Genomic DNA, 17,257 nt, shown 5'->3' on the forward strand with positions numbered 1-17,257 from the left:
CCCATTCATGGCAACAGTTTTTCCTGCGGGGGATGGTGTTTACCAACAGGATAATGCACCATGTCATAAGGGTCGAATCGTCATAGATTGGTTCGCGGAACATTCCAGTGACTTTCAAGTCATGTCTTGGCCCCCAAATTCACCTGACCTTAATCCAATAGAGCATGTGCGGTCCTACTTGGAAAACCAAATTTGTGCTGCCATGCTACCCCCTCGCAATGTGAGGGAATTGCAGGACCAGTTGGTGAGCGCTTGGTACCAGATATCTCAGACTACCTATCAGCACCTTGTGGAATCAATGCCACGGCGGGTGCTAGCAGTTTTGAGGGCTAAAGGTGGTCCTACATGCTATTAGCAGGGTGGACATAATGTAATGGCTCTTCGGTGTATATTAGATTTATGTGTCGTTCTTATTTACATCATTGTATCATAGGCAAACTGAGCTTATACTTTTTAAAATTTACTTTGATTTAAAAATACTTAAACATGAGTAAAGAAAGTATGTGTGTAATTTTCTTATAATACGTGGCTTTTTAAATTAAAGATAAAAATATTCTCTTTTAAATAGTCAAGTATAATACGAAATCACCTCAGAGTTTGTTTTTCCCCCCAAGAAGCCAAAGCTTTTTCTTATATTTCTTTTTCTCTTTTCGGACTATTTTTCATGTTTTAAAAGAAAAATTGGTAGCTCGAGACAACTTTTTATTCGTGAGAAAGATAAAAACATGGTTTCTTGAAATAGTCAGTTGAGTATTGTAGAAATAGGAGACAAATTTTTAAACGAGTTTTACACTATTAAGTATTTTAAATAAATAAATTCGATTATTCCTCTTTATTTTATAGTGTAAATATTTTTGCAGTAATAAATACATAACTGTTTCAATTTAATTTTTTTACTTCATTTAAAACTTATTCATTATCAATTGAGTACTTGCACTTCAAGAAGAGGAAGACCTTCCATACCCACACTTGTGACCTCAATGACGTCAGCACCAGCTAATCCTTATCAGGAAAATGGCGTATTAAAGTTGACCTAAGTTTCTCTTTATACGTTAGAATGGAAATTAACGATAAGTTAATTAAATACAGAGCCATTGCAGTTAGCCATTGAAGGACTTTTTTAACAGATAAGTTAATTAAATACAGAGCCATTGAAGGACTTTTTTTTAACAGGTAAGTTAATTAAATACAGAGCCATTGAAGGACTTTTTTAACATTACCTTGAAGCCTGGTGAAACAATACAATCATACTTGACCAAATTGATTGAAATACACCGAAAACTGTCGAGTGGTGGAATTGACTTTCAAGAAACATTCCCTCCTGTGATCAAACTAAAATCTATCAGGATCTTATTGGCACTAGCTGTGGAATGTGAAACGGATATTCATCAAATGGATATAACTGTTGCTTACCTGAATGGTACTTTAAAAGAAGACGTTTACATGAAACAGCCTGAAAGAGCCATAGTGCCAGGCAAAGAACATCTTGTCTGCCACCTTAAAAGAAACCTAAATGGATAGAAACAATCCGGAAGAGAGTGGAATGCGTATTTCGACACCTTTTCGAAAGTTCTAAAAGTGATCCATGCATTTACTATCCTCCAAATAAAACACTTTACCTTGGCATGTATAGCCCACAAAGGATATGAGGGCAATGAGGAAGCTGATAGACAGGCTCTTAAAGTTTAAATATTGTAAGTTTGTTAAAGTTTAAAGGAAATAAATATTGAAATATTCAAGTTATGAAATTGAAATAATTAATAAATGTTAAGATTAAAAATAAGAATAATCTTAAATGACTAATAAAAATTAATGCCTAATACTCGTACAAGAGAGACAATTGATTCACAATTTAAGTACATGATCTAAGAAAAACCATAAAAATCGTGTATGTGGCAAGTCAAACCCACAAGAATGCATGAGGAATTAAAACAAATTAATATTTAAATGAATAGAGTAAGGTTAAATATTATACATTAAATTGCGTTAAAATAGGCCGAATTGTGGTGGTCCAGCATTGTTGAACACCGAATAACCCAATAGGTCCATTGGGTCAAAAGTTTAGAAATAGGTCAATAAACAAAAACAATTAATATAATGATAAGGAGAGATGCATGTAAAGAATATAAGGAAATAGCATTCTTGTAAGTATGAATATTATCTGTACTAACTATTAAGTAAATCATGGCTACTCACCCTACATGTCGATGACACAACGATTTGTGGCGATTGATAAAACAATCATGGAAAAACACACACAAAGAGTCGAGTAAATTCATTTCATTGGCAAATTCATTCATTTATTTCATATCACTACCAGAAACAGTGAAGATTCACCAACTAACATGGGGGTCGCGACACCCTCGTGTGAACGGGGAAGCTAGGTCAAAAAGGCTAAAGGTTAAAAATGACGATTACCGTCCAGTACGCAATTAAAAGTTCACATCCCGTTTGGGAAAAAAGGAAAAATGTCACGAGGCGAAGGGGACGAAACATAAAAATCTTAGGTATCTATTCTCACGGTTGACCAGCGGATGCAGCTGCAACGAAAATCCTCCCACACAGGTGGCACGTGAAAGAAATGGGGACCCACCCGAAGAGGGGAACAAGATGATGGGTGCGGAGATTGTATCAAATTACCCTTGGTAAAGGAAAAGACTGGGGAAAATTTCTTAAGGCAGTGCACGACTTAAAAAAAGTAAAAAAACAGTAATAGACAATTATAAATAAATTAATATTGCATAATTAAAATATAAAGCATAATAATAATCTATAAAAGTTAATAATTAAAAAAAATATGCAGTAAATAAACATGTACATTGTAAATTGATAAAATGATTTAATTGTAAACTGAACGTTAAATGAAGTTAAGAGCAGGATTTCGTAAGCAAGAAAATAAAAGTAAGATAATAAAAGTAAAGCAAATTTAAAAAAAAAAAAAATTAAGGAGGGAAAAAACTTGTGATGATTAACATTATCACACAGGCCAAATTAGCTTGTCAAAAATCAACAATAGATCTATATGACATAACATTAAAACAGACAACAAGAACAGAATTTATGAAGAATAACCTTTTAACATGGCAGCAAAGATAGGATAGTGATGATATAAAAGGCCGACACACTTACCAATTTATCCCAAAAGTCAGCAATCGAAAAATCTACTCCAACTTCAATATCAATCAATTTCTAACTAGCCATGGAGCCCAAGGTAGTTATCAGTTAAAATTGTTCGGGAAAGACCCGAACTGCAAAGTTTGTAAAACTTATGAAGATATCGGACACATACTTACTGTCTCTCCTGTTTATGATGATTTCAGAATTAAATTTTTCCCGAGATATTTCAACTTTGATACCATTAAAGGAAACTGGAACCAAAAGAAACTAAACAAAGGAATAAAAGAGATTTGTAAAAGACTTTTTGAAAACAGAATGGAGGATCTGGCCTAAACTGATCCTTCAACAGTATTCCCTGGATGCCCCGAAATGGGGGGGGCGGGACAGGGTAAAACCAAACTAACTGCCTTGGCATGTATGTTGATGACATGCTTATTGTTGGAAATCCAGAAGTCATAGATATGTTTAAACTTAAGGTAAAACAAGAGTTTAGAGCAAGAGATCTTGGAGAAGTAGGTGAAATTTTATCGATGAAAGTGAAAAGGTATGCTGGTGGATCCTTAACCTTAGATCAAACATCCTACGTTGAAGTAGTACGCAGAGAAGCATCAACTCCCTTTAACCCAAGTGTTAAACACTATAAGTTAACCGATGCTGAGTGGAAGGAAACTAAAGAAACATCGAACAAAATTCCATACAGGCAGGCCATAGGCAGTTTACTGTATCTTGCCTGTGGTACTCGCCCTGACTCCAACTAAACATATATTCTAAAGATTCCATCCATGCTGGGAAATGTTTGATCGAGGATATTATTCAAAACTCTCATTTTCATCTCCCGTAAAGTCGTAACTATTAGTCTTCTTAACAAAACATTTTTTAACAAAAACTATGTTTTATTTTTTCACGTTTCGGTTTACTACACTCCTTGGTTAAAGTGTAGAATCGGGGACCCATAGTGTGGCGACAAATTTCAATTGTAAAATTTTGCTGAAACTCAGTTGCTTTTGATGATATCAGCATCGGGTTACCACAATTTCTATTTACCGTTATGTGATTGGTTCTTGGTTTATTTTCAAATGTATATACATAGGCATGTTTTCAAATCAACAAATATCAGAGAGGGCCCCCGATTCTACACTTTTAACCCACTCCTTCACACATAATCTCAGTCTGAAAACAATCAATTTCAAAGAAGTTCCAAAAATGTCGTCTGCTTTTTAAAAAATAAATTATCTCGTTAGGCTGCTATTTATTATAGCTTATGTTAGCCTGATTTTTTTTATAACTCTTACAGTGTATAAAGAATATTATTCAAACTGCGCATAGTAACATCATAAAAAATAGTGAGTGGAGTCACTCCGCGCGGAAGAAGTGAAACTTCGTAATGTGGAAATGAAAATAGGAAGAGGTAGAAATTGATTTTTAGTGAAATCATATTGTTTCTTTAAGACAAACTTTATTAACAATGCTTACAATTCACAATTGATCGCATCTTTTAATTATCATTTTCGAGTGGAGAAATATCCAAATCTATAACATTTACAGTGGTTTTTTACTTTTGGTTTATTACTATTTTTTCAATATTTCCCGCAAAAACTGCATCAATGGTAGTTACCCCTTTAGTTGTCGGATCATTCCTACCATTTATCATTTCCAATCCAAATTTGTCTTAAAGGAAGGTTAATAATGTTTCAGCTTCAGGTAATAAGAAATTCACGTTAAAATCTCCTGCAAGGATCACAGGCCGCTCATAATAATCAATTTCTTCACCAGTAACGTCTGCTAGAGCTCGTGAGCCTGCAGTGGATAGTGGCAATAAAGATTTTCCAATAAATAATTTAATATCCCTCATGGCTGCATTTGGTGAAATATAAATGGCAATTAGAAAAGAGAAAACCTATCAATCAATTGATATTCACAAGAGACGTAGTACCTTGACATAACCTTAAATCCGTCGCATTGTCCGTGGTATTGTTTTCACTCATTTTTTACAATTGTTATCCACTAAGTTTGAAAATAAAAAATACTACCCTATTAAATTATATGTGTATCAAATCAAACTAAAATATTTAAAGAAAAACAATACTTTTATGACTTTTATTATTTTTATGCTAGTGAGAACCAAAACAATATAGAAATGAATGAGCGAAAACTGGATCCTACCACGTGATTTCCCGGATGAACCTCTCACGTGAACCTCCTTGGCTTTTTTAAAAACTTGCAAGCTGGCTGATACAGAAATATAACTCAAAATGCACATACAAATATTAATAATGCTTTTTTTTTTCTTTAGCTAAAGGATTCAAACAATCTCCTGATGAAAGCTTCCTCTTGGCGCTTTTACGAGGGACTGATTTTGACTGCGACAGAGCAGCATACAAGCTTCTAACTTTCGAAGAAATGAGAAAGAATTCTCCTGAATACTTTGAAACGAGTGTTTTGGATGCCTTGACAAAATCACACCTTAATCCATTTCTAGTGTCACCGTTCAGGATGAGAGACAATAGTCTCCTACTAATATCACGATATTGTAAGCAGTCTTTTCTTCCTTAAAATATGCAATACTGTAAAAAAAAAACTGTTTGTCCGTTTCTCATTTATAAATCTTCTTTGTTTTTATACGTCGCGTCATTGCAGTCTAAGATCATTCTTGATTTTTACCACGTTTATATCAACTAGCCTTCGTGTATGTCTGTTCGGGTGGAATTTTGTAATCGATTTTAAATTAACTTCCCGACTAGCTACAGACTTCAAATTTGGCACATAGTTCAGAATTGGATGACGATGCATGAAAATGAAGAGAAAGAAGACATACAAAGTAAAATAAAATTAAAGAGAAATTAATATTTTCGCGATTGTCTTTTGTTGTCGATTCTATTATTTCAAATTCGTGTCACATGTCAGTTGAAAAGTTTTGTGTACAGTGAGTGAAAAAATTGAGATTTTGGAAGTGAGTACAAAAAAAATCAAAGTAAAAAATAATATTTTTAAAAACCACGTTTTTGTAGTGGAGAATAATAATTAAAAAGCAAAAATTTGAAAAACGAAAAACGTGGTGCGCATGAAATACATAACAGTACATATACACATTTTCTTACTCATACACATGCACATCCACACATACATCCTCATACACATGCATATACACAAACATATTCCACATTCAGATACAATTACAGATAGATATACATACACATATTCTCATGAGCACACATACACACACTAATATAACATTACTGTTATGTATTTCATGCGTCTCACGTTTTTCATTTTTCAAATTTTTGCTTTTTAACTATCATCCTCCACTACAAAAACGTGGTTTTTAAAAATATTACTTTTCATTTTGATTTTTTTTTTTTTTTTTGCATTATTATAATAGTTTGCTTATACGACGGAAATACTTTAACTGTCTGCTAAACGTTATTTTTTTCATATCTTATTTAATAAATAAATTTTCGAGGGCCTCTAAGAGAGGCTCTAAATTGAGATTTTACCCTCAAAGATTTTATGAATTTTTTCCAAAAATCTAAATCTAAAAAAGAACCTTTCAAATACAGTAAAGCACCGCTTATATGCTTCTAGTTTCTACTCCGGGTTTGCCTACACGTTGTTTCATTTCAGTCCAAAATTATTCTAAATCAGCAGTTTTCAATTTTTTCCAGCTGTGGATTCCTAAATGATTGAACTGTTTTCGGTGGAAACCACACTTTATAAATAATGTACATTAAAACAATGGGATACCTGCAAGTGATGTAGTGTGGGTATCTCGATCCTGATTTGTTGTTGATACGTGGCGCTTGTTTACGTTAGCAACTGTTTTTCCCATTATATTTCGAGTAAGCCAAGCCCATCAGGTACCGATTCTCTTAAGTGCCACAGCCTATATTCTTCATTTTTTCGCAATATATTTACACAAATACTTAACACAAAGACAGGCACGGAGCTAATTAGAACATAAACAAGCTTATTATGCATCGAAGTTGCCTGGTACACAAAGCAGAAATATACCACGGTTACAATAAAATAAATAAACAAATAATAAATCTAAGTTAAGTAAAAGAAGTAGACAAGAAAGAATTATATTTCAACTAATTCGATGTGCGATATGGTTCTGTATTTAATTAACTTATCGTTAATTAACATTCTAATGTATGTAGAGAAACTTAGCTTAACTTTAATACCTCATTTTGCTGATAAAGATAAGCTGACGTCATAGGTCACATGTGTGGGGGTATGGGAAGTCTTCTTCTTCTTGAACTGCGAGTACCCAAGTATAAGTATATTATACAATAAAATATTTTTTTGTATTAAAAAAATTTAAAAAGAGGAATGAAACTTTTTTATTATTTTTTTCATTAATAATCGTAAATTAAGTTTTAGTGGATTTCCACAACTGATATCTAATTCAATTTTAAATTTGTTTTTGGGTCATATCGTGAGCGAAAATGAAACAAATAAGCGACATAGTGATTTCGTTGAAATGAAACCTGAAAAAACTTATATAAACGTTGAAAGTGCTTACCTGAGAGATGTATTTCATTTTTAACGAACAAATTTGTTTATTTTATTTTGATTTGAAAAGCACAGTGAGAAATATTATTAAAATTTTTTTATAAATGCTGGTTCTTTTCATACATAAGAACTACTCTTAGAAGAATATATATATTTTTTTTAAACAAAAAATTTTGCTATTTCTTTTTCATTATTTTCTTACTTCGAATAATTTCATAAAACAACCGAAATATTAAATTAATAATAGATAATTATTATATACAAATGTAAATAAGGCTTTAAAAATCAGTACTAAGAGGTTAAACTCTTGGAAAACTTTTTACCTTTCCACGGAACCCTAGAGTTTCGCGGAACACCATTAGAGAACTGCTGTTCTGAATGGTTCTTCGTGGTTCTACAAATTATTCTTAGATGCATTATTAAAATAGTTTATTATAACCTTAAACCAAAAAATCAGTCACAGCTCAGTTTAGAGAATTCAATTATTTGGGAAGGTTTTTTTCATTCAAAACTATTTGCCAATAAATAAAAGTTAGATAATGTATAAAATTATACAAGCCATCTAAGAGCTAAAATTTTCCCGTTAATATGTTTTTAAGGTGCAAAAGGAATAGCTATTTATTATAATTCTTATTCTGATACAATTGTGTGTTACTGGGGGAAGAAAAAAAAAGATTTATAGATAAATATGGGTTAAAGAGTTTTATATTGAGGAAAGAGTTTTAAGAATTAAAATTTTTTAAAAAAATACTAATTAACTGTAATGGCTTTAAAAGAATTATAAATTAATCGAAGGAATTGTGGCTCCAAATGATACATTTATTTGTGTTATCAGTGAGTACTAAGCCTTATTTATTTATACAATGCAACTATGCACAAAATGTATTACTTAAAGCAAATAATTTTAATCTTAATTTATCCTCAAAGAAATTTTTCTGTTGCATAGTTACGATCAATTAAACGTTAGTTTACCTAAAATAAGAAAGTAAGTAAATTAGAATGCAGAGGTTTTCTTAAAAATAAATATAAATAAAATTCGCAGCGAAATTTTGGAATCCTTTATCTAGAGCTAAAAACATAAGAAAAATATTTTTAATTTCACTAATGTCTTTAAGAAAATAAAAAATAATATTTTTAAAAACCACACTTTTGTAGCGGAGAATAATAATTAAAAAATAAAAATTTAAAAAACGAAAAACGTGGGGGGGGGGCTTGAAATACATAACAGTAATGTTATATTAGTGTGTGCATGTGTGCTCATGAGAATATGTGTATGTATATCTGTAATTGTAATTGTATCTGAATGTGGATGTGTATGTGGAATATGCTTGTGTATATGCATGTATATGTGGATGTGGCTGTGCATGTGTATAAGTAGGAAAATGTGTATATGTACTGTTATGTATTTCATGCTCTCCACGTTTTTCGTTTTTCAAATTTTTATTTTTCAATTATTATTCTCCACTACAAAGACATGGTTTTTAAAAATATTATTTTTTATTTTGATTATTTTTTGTGCTCACTTCCAAAATCTCAATTTTTTTACTCACTGTACACAAAACTTTTCAACTGATATGTGACACTAATTTGAAATAATCGAATCGACAACAAAAGACAATGGCGAAAATATTAATTTCTCTTTAATTTTAATTTTATTTTACTTTTTTCTCTTCATTTTCATGCATTGTCATCCAATTCTGAACTATGTGCCAAATTTGAAGTCTGTAGCTAGTCTGGAAGTCAGCTTAAAATCGATTACAAAATTCCATCCGAACAGACATACACGAAGGCAAGTTAATATAAACGTGGTAAAATAGTTCACTATAACCTTAAACCAAAAAATAAGTCACAGCTCAGTTTAGAGAATTCAATTATTTGGGAAGGTTTTTTTCATTCAAAACTATTTGCCAATAAATGAAAGTTAGATAATGTATAAAATTGTACAAGCCATCAAAGAACTAAAATTTCCACGTTAATATGTTTTTAAGGTACAAAAAGAATAGCTATTTGTTATAATTCTTATTCTTATACAATTGTGTGTTACCGGAGAAGAAAAAAAAAAGATTCATAGATAAATATAGGCTAAAAAGTTTTACATTGAGGAAAGAGTTTTAAGAATTAAATTTTTTTTAAAAAAAAAAAAACTATTTAACTATAATGGCTTCACAAGAATTATAAATTAATCGAAGGAATTGTGGTTCCAAATGATACATTTATTTGTGTTATCAGTGAGTACTAAGCCTTATTTATTTATACAATGCAACTATGCACAAAATGTATTACTTAAAGCAAATAATTTTAATCTTAATTTATCCTCAAAGAAATTTTTCTGCTGCATAGTTACAATCAATCAAACGTTAGTTTACCTAAAATAAGAAAGTAAGTAAATTAGAATGCAGAGGTTTTCGTAAAAATAAATATAAATAAAATTCGCAGAGAAATTTTGGAATCCTTTATCTAGAGCTAAAAACATAAGAAAAATATTTTTAATTTCACTAATGTCTTCAAAAAAATAAAAATGAAAAATAATATTTTTAAAAACCACACTTTTGTAGTGGAGAATAATAATTAAAAAATAAAAATTGGAAAAACGAAAAACGTGAGGGGGGCGGGGCTTGAAATATATAACAGTAATGTTATATTAGTGTGTATGTGTGCTCATGAGAATATGTGTATGTATATCTGTAATTGTAATTGTATCTGAATGTGGATGTGTATCCGGAATATGTTTTTGTGTATGCATGTGTATGTGTATGTGTATAAGTAAGAAAATGTGCATATGTACTGTTATGTATTTCATGCTCACCACGTTTTTCGTTTTTCAAATTTTTGCTTTTTAATTATTATTCTCCACTACAAAAACGTGGTTTTTAAAAATATTACTTTTTATTTTGATTTTTTTTGTACTCACTTCCAAAATCTCAATTTTTTCACCCACTGTACACAAAACTTTTCAACTGACATGTGACACTAATTTAAAATAATCGAATCGACAACAAAAGACAATCACAAAAATATTAATTTCTCTGCAATTTTAATTTTATTTTACTTTGTATGTCTTCTTTCTCTTCATTTTCATGCATTGTCATCCAATTCTGAACCATGTGCCAAATTTGAAGTCTGTAGCTAGTCTGGAAGTTAGTTTAAAATCGATTACAAAATTCCATCCGAACAGACATACACGAAGGCAAGTTAATATAAACGTGGTAAAAAATAAGGATAACGCTGCCCAGTTTACTCGTGTCTAATTCGTAGGTTATTAGTTTGATCAGAATTAGAACGAACAAATATTTTATAGAGTATGTATGTACATCTTTCAGTTGAAATCGATGTAGCTGAGTTACCTCTACCTGAAAAAGTATACCTGGATGTGATTTCTGGCCTTGACTTAATGCAAAATCCGATCACTCAAATTTGTGGAACTACTGTTCTGGCGGATGCTGTTGATTTCACATTTTCTAAAATTCCCCAATACACTGACTACAAGTGGATTACGATAGGTTCATGCATAATACTGGTAAGATTCTCAATTCATGCGTAATACGGGTAAATGTTAACTGATTTTATTTTATTTTATTCAAATTAGTTTCTTTGCAAACTAGAATTTCTATCAGTGAATAATAGTTAACATTAGAATGCAGTTAACACGAGAGAGACGGCTGGACCCATTTTTGTCTCTTTTTAATGTTCTGTAAGTCGAAAAATAACTTACTGAAAGTTTTGAGTATTTCTGTACTGGCCCCTTCTGACTTTCTCGTTATACAGCCGTGCTTAGTCTTTATAGTATTAAATATTGAACAAAAGCAAACGTTGAAAAGTTAATACCTTAATATTTGGATATTTTAACCATCTACTCTATACGAGAAAGTTTACGAATATAGGAATATATGACTTATGTAACTTTCTAGGAAAAAAGTTTATTAAAATTTTAGAAAAAATCAGTTAAACATTTCAAGATTCATTTAATAACACTAAACGGCATCAAAAATGTTCGATGAAAATATAGGTCTCTTCTATATTTTGGACTATGGGTCTCTTCTATATGGGTCTCTTCTATATTTTGGACATGATATTCATTTCCTGAATATCATGTCTAAAATTATGAATTATATTCCCGAAAACATTCCTATTCCACCCAATACCTAATTCCCCCCCCCCCAAAGATCGACATTTTAGATTGGCGACTTAACGTATTTTAACAACACACAACAACAATGTACCGGCAAAAGTGAACTTTCATTGAAAATGGAACCGTCACCATTTTGGCGCTAGTTTTGGCAACAACCACCTTATTTACCCTCCCGAAGTTTCCCGGCTCCAATTGCATTAGTAAGCTAAGTACCCCAAGCATTCACTAGATTTTTGGATATCTTCAAATTTGGGTATATATATATATATATATATATATATAAATATATATAAAGCTTCAACTAAACTTTTCAGGATATTCATTTTCCGTAAATCTTCTTTTTAACTTATTATTCAAAACGAAACTTTCTTTCTCACACTTTAATATTCACAACCTATCTATTTTTAGTTCAAGTATGCATTAATTAACATTTTAACGATTATACCTCTAACTAACACATGAGAAAGGCTGTTTCCCTGGACCTATTTAACAAACCAATTATAATTACTAAAATTTCCCTTATTCCCTATAAAACGAAACATTTAACAGATTTACTTTCTAACATTCTCCCTAACATTTAATGAGGAGCACAACGATTTTGTGTTACTTGAATGATTGTTCTCTCTCTAATAATTATTAAATAAATTTTGTGCTCTCTTTCCCTGCCTAAGACCAGTTTTTATCCTTCACCTCTGCAACAACATTATATACATATATATACTCAATTTTATAAATTTAACCTTGATGAATGCAGTTTGCATGAATAGTGAATCGGAACCAATACTGAAGTATCCTCTTACCCTTAATATCATTTTTCATAATGAATACACTGAGATANATATTTATTTAAGAAAAAATATAAAATAGAAAAGAGAAACATAAATGGCCTGTTTTGCAAATAATTTTAGCCATGGATTTGCACATCGAAAAATTATATAAATTATCAAAGAAAAAAATTTTAATAGGTGATTTTAACACGGATTTGTCCGAAATAGATTTGCACATGGAAAAATTAATAAAGAAATTCTTAGTAAATAATTTTATCCACGGATTTACCCGAAATGAATTTGCACATAGAAAAATTATAAAAATTAACAAAGAAAAAAATTTTAGTAGATAATTTTAGCCACGGATTTGCCCGAAATGGATTTGTACATAGAAAAACTTCATAAATTAAAAAAGAAATTTTTATTAAGTAATGTGTGTCCACTGATTGGCCCGAAATAGATTTGCACATGGAAAAATTATATAAATTAACAAAGAAAAAATTTTTAGTAGATAATTTTAGCCACTGATTGGCCCGAAATAGATTTGCACATGGAAAAATTATATAGATTAACAAAGGAAATTTTGTAGTAAAGGAATTTTTTAGTAAATAATTTTGACCATGTATATATATAATATTAATGACAATATAAACGCTATTCTAATAAATCAACGACATGTTTCTTATTGAGACTATTAATGTCTTGAGAAAAAGAACGTATGAGTATAAGACAAATCAGAAATTTTTATGTTTTCAATAAACTATATCTAAGGCTGTATTAGCTTGATAACTCTCGCTATAAGCTGGGCAATCTTGCAACTTTTGCGAACAGTATGCTATTTTTATAACTGCTGTGAGTTTGCTACAGATATACATAACTGTTAAATCAAGTTTAGCCTGTCTAAAACCTGTGCTGTCTACGCTTATTTTGAAAATGGTGCAAAAAGTCAATATGGAGAAAAGCCACAGTTTTGTAAAAATGAAAAGCTTTTGCCGTTTTTTACCACTCTCTCCTCTCTTCACTCACGTTTTAATCTATTTAACAAACATAATTGCATTTTTCAGCCATCTGGATGGCTATGACACCACATAATATCCTAGATTTGAGTTAATTTTTGCATTTTATTTAACTTTTATTATGACTTTATGTAGTTTTCGTTGCAGCGGAGATTCTTGTTTTTTGTATAACGTTTGCAGTTTTTAATAAATTAACTGATGAATTATAGCTTTAAAGCAATTCTTATTGAATATACCGCTAATCTTGCTTTTAGAAAAATAGTTCTATTGACTTTTTGTTAAATTTTTATGTTAATCGTATAAAAATTGAAACAGTTGAAAATTGTCTCCCACAAGGAACCATCCATCATCATCAGTACAAATGTTAAAACATTCCAAAACTTTTCGCACACTTTTTAAAAGAAATATGCAGTGCAATACGAAAGAAAATACGTTTTTTAGTTATTTATTTTTTGTTTATGAACTATAATTTAGTTTTCGCCTTTCTTTTCAATTTTTAGAATTCTGCTTTGCGGATAAAGAAAATACACGTCGTTAATGTGTCTGAAGCAGTTATATCTGTATACAACGCTTTGATTCCATTTATACCTAAGAAAATGGTAGACATGGTAAGTTTAGTAAGGTGGTTTTTATCCCAAGAATTTACTTCAAAAAGAAATAAATTACTTTAAACAATTTATAAAAAGAAAATCAGAGCATAAACATTAAAAAAAAATTATACCAAGACAACTACAATCGTTGACGGTGAAAATGGAACTGCATGTTACCAAAAAGAAAAGCGATGACGTCATGGAGAAAAAGTACTGCGATAACTTCTAAAAATAGTACTACGATAACTAGTTTAAGATAAATAAGTATTCAATGAGCGAGTTCGAACTGCGAAGCAAACCGAAACTAACTTCGGGAGGTTAGCGAGCGCAGCGAACAGTATTCTTTTAATTCTTATAAATAGGGTAAACCAACCAGTGGAGGAACATTTCATATAATATTGATTAAAAATAAGAATTTGACAGTTTTTCTTTAGATTGATTGGTAACAATAGTTTACTGCTAAACAATAGGAAGTCATCTAGCAATGTGTTGGATTACCTGGTTACATAGACTTCTATGGAAAAAATTTTAAATTTGTTATTATCTCTGCAACACTTTGCTTCTTTGAAAAAATTATAAGGTGAGTGTTTGTATTTATATGTTTGAAGTGGAATTAATTGCATGTAATAGTTTTATTTTTCTCACTGTGAAAATAAGAATTCAAAATATAGTTATTGAAGTTACGTTTCATTTTTCTTAAGCATCATAGCATAATAAAGCACTGAGATAAAGGGGTGTTTATTCACTGGATCACCAAACGATGAAAAACCAGTGAAGGAACAAGTGTTCCTTTTCTGGGTTTTTTTCTAAGTTAATGAAAATAAAAGATAAACTTTAATTTTCTTGTACCTTTAGTGATGTTCCGCATCAAAAGTATGCTAAAAATACGAAAAACAACTTCTAATCAGTGAGGGAACAGGCATGTTCCTTTACTGGGCATAGTACAGTATGCGTTAATGAACAGTATGTGTTAATATGTTGACACTTTAATTTTCAATTCATGATTACAAAAAAAAAGTTAACATTTCCCAAGTATTTATATGTTATAATTTCAAGAATAGGCTTGTTTTTAAATATTTGTATATCTTATAAATTCATAAGGAGCATTAAAAAACAACTAAAATTAAGTGTTCCTTTACCGGGTGTTCATTCACTGTTCCTTCACTTGGTCTTCTTACTACTTGTTATTTGAACCTCCAAAACTTTAAAACAATATTATGTAAGTTCTCTACAAATGTATTACATAATTTGCAATTAGTAGCAAATATGTTGACACTGTCATTTAACTAAAATTACGAATTTTTTAAATTAATATGATTTTTTAAAAGGCAAGCGGAGCTTAAGTGTTCCTTCACTGGTTAGTTTACCCTATAATTCTTATAATAATTGGTGTTCTTATACTATAAATGATCAATAGAATTCACAGAGCCTTTGTTGCTCAGAGGATAAAGGGTTCGCCTCCCAATGAGGTGGCCCAGGTTCGAAATTCATAGCCGAGGCTGTTTAATAAGAATTCTGCTCTTGACCCGCTCTAACAACAGTGCTGACGTAAAATATTTTCAGTCGTAGACGGATGATGGGATAGAATCTCATTGCCTTCGGGTTAACAGTGTGGAGGTTTTCATCGTTTTCCTCTTCATGCAACGCAAATGTGGGTTAGTTCCATCAATTAGTCCTTTACGAAGACTAGTTTGCCCCAATGCTTGATCAAGAGTTCCCTTGTCTTCTGGTTGGGTTCAAAATTACAAGGCTAGGGAATTGAACATTGATAGTAGTAAACTCAGAATTGGGGAGACTGTCCAACGCCGGTTATAAAGGTTTTTATTTTATTTCATAACCGTCGTTGAACAGCCGACCCAATTTTGGGTTTACGTCTACTAATGTTCAACTCCGTAACCTTGTAATTTTGAACCAGTCCAGAAGACAAGGAAACTCCTGGGTCAGTACCCCCAGAGGCAGGATTTTTTATGGGAACATGAAGGATTTTGCGATTCGACAGATTTAACGTGCATCTGTCACCATTTACTACACGGTGAATCTTCTATCGGTGGGGCTCGCTACCACCACCTTTTGTACATTGGCCCAGTGCCCTACCAACCAGGCTATCCCGGCTGGTGGTTAGGTTATAAAATATAATAAAATAACAGAGTGTACAGAGCCGCGGTGGCCCAAAGGATAGAGTGATTGCCACACAATGAAGCTGTTCAACGGTGATTATAAAATGAAATAAAACAAAGCGTACAGAGTCGGGGTTGCTCGGAGGATAGAGCGCTCGTCTACCAATGAGGTGACCCAGGATCGAATTCCAGAGGTGGAAGCAATGCTGAAGTAAAAAATCTTCTGAAATAGACGGATCATGGGTTAGAATCCCCTTGCCATCGGACTATCTGTGGGAGGTTTTTACCACCATATTACGTAAATACAGGTTAGTTCCATCAAAAGATCCTCTACGACGGATAGTTTGCCCCAATACATGTCCCAGGGGTGTCTTTGTCTTCTGGGTTAAGCTCAAAATTACAAGGATACGGAGTTCAACAGTGAAAGTCGTGTAACCAACAATAGGCTGGCTGTCAGGGTGGGTTATAAACATTTATAAACAGAGTGTACAAATATTGAAGTCTGATAATATTTTTCAAAATTCCTTTTAACTACTATTTTGAAAGAAATGTTAGACTTATTTTGTAAAACACTTAGTATTGCTTATTTAACTAAAATAGTGAGTAAATGTTCAGTTGAATGTATAATTATGTTTATTACCATTTCAGCTTCAGTTTCATTCTGACAGCACTGAGTTTAAGGATCTTCATGAGTTCATACCTCCTGAAATTCTTCCTGAAAAATACGGAGGAAGTTTAAAAGAATGTGAGCTTATAAGGTGCAATGATAATATACTCCAAAAGGAAGATTTATTCAGAAAATATTTTCCTCTTTAACAAAAGAAATAAAAATATAGGGAATAAAAAATGATACATGAGTGTCACTGTGTATTTCTTAATTTCCAAAATTGTCAAAAATTTGGTCTTTGCTTCTCTTTCCCATTTCTTTTATTTATTATTATTTTGTTTATTTTAAGAAAAAGTTGGATAAGATCTCATTCGGAGAAGTCAAATGATCAAACTTATTAAT

The 17,257-nt window shown here is 31.4% G+C and overlaps 1 protein-coding gene across 1 annotated transcript in view; it reads left to right on the forward strand.

Annotated features, from left to right (window-relative positions):
• Window positions 1-17,111, forward strand: part of LOC139424818 (alpha-tocopherol transfer protein-like) — a gene marked incomplete in the record, with an annotated part of 20,110 nt that extends 2,999 nt beyond the window's left edge. Inside the window, 4 exon segments of the mRNA XM_071185283.1 lie at window positions 5,411-5,647; window positions 10,950-11,146; window positions 14,042-14,149; window positions 16,897-17,111. Coding sequence (XP_071041384.1) covers window positions 5,411-5,647; window positions 10,950-11,146; window positions 14,042-14,149; window positions 16,897-17,064 — 710 coding nt within the window.
• Between the last annotated feature and the right edge of the window lie 146 nt (window positions 17,112-17,257).

Source organism: Parasteatoda tepidariorum, chromosome 9, assembly GCF_043381705.1.
Source record: "Parasteatoda tepidariorum isolate YZ-2023 chromosome 9, CAS_Ptep_4.0, whole genome shotgun sequence".
In the NCBI taxonomy this organism is placed as follows: Eukaryota; Metazoa; Arthropoda; class Arachnida; order Araneae; family Theridiidae; genus Parasteatoda; species Parasteatoda tepidariorum.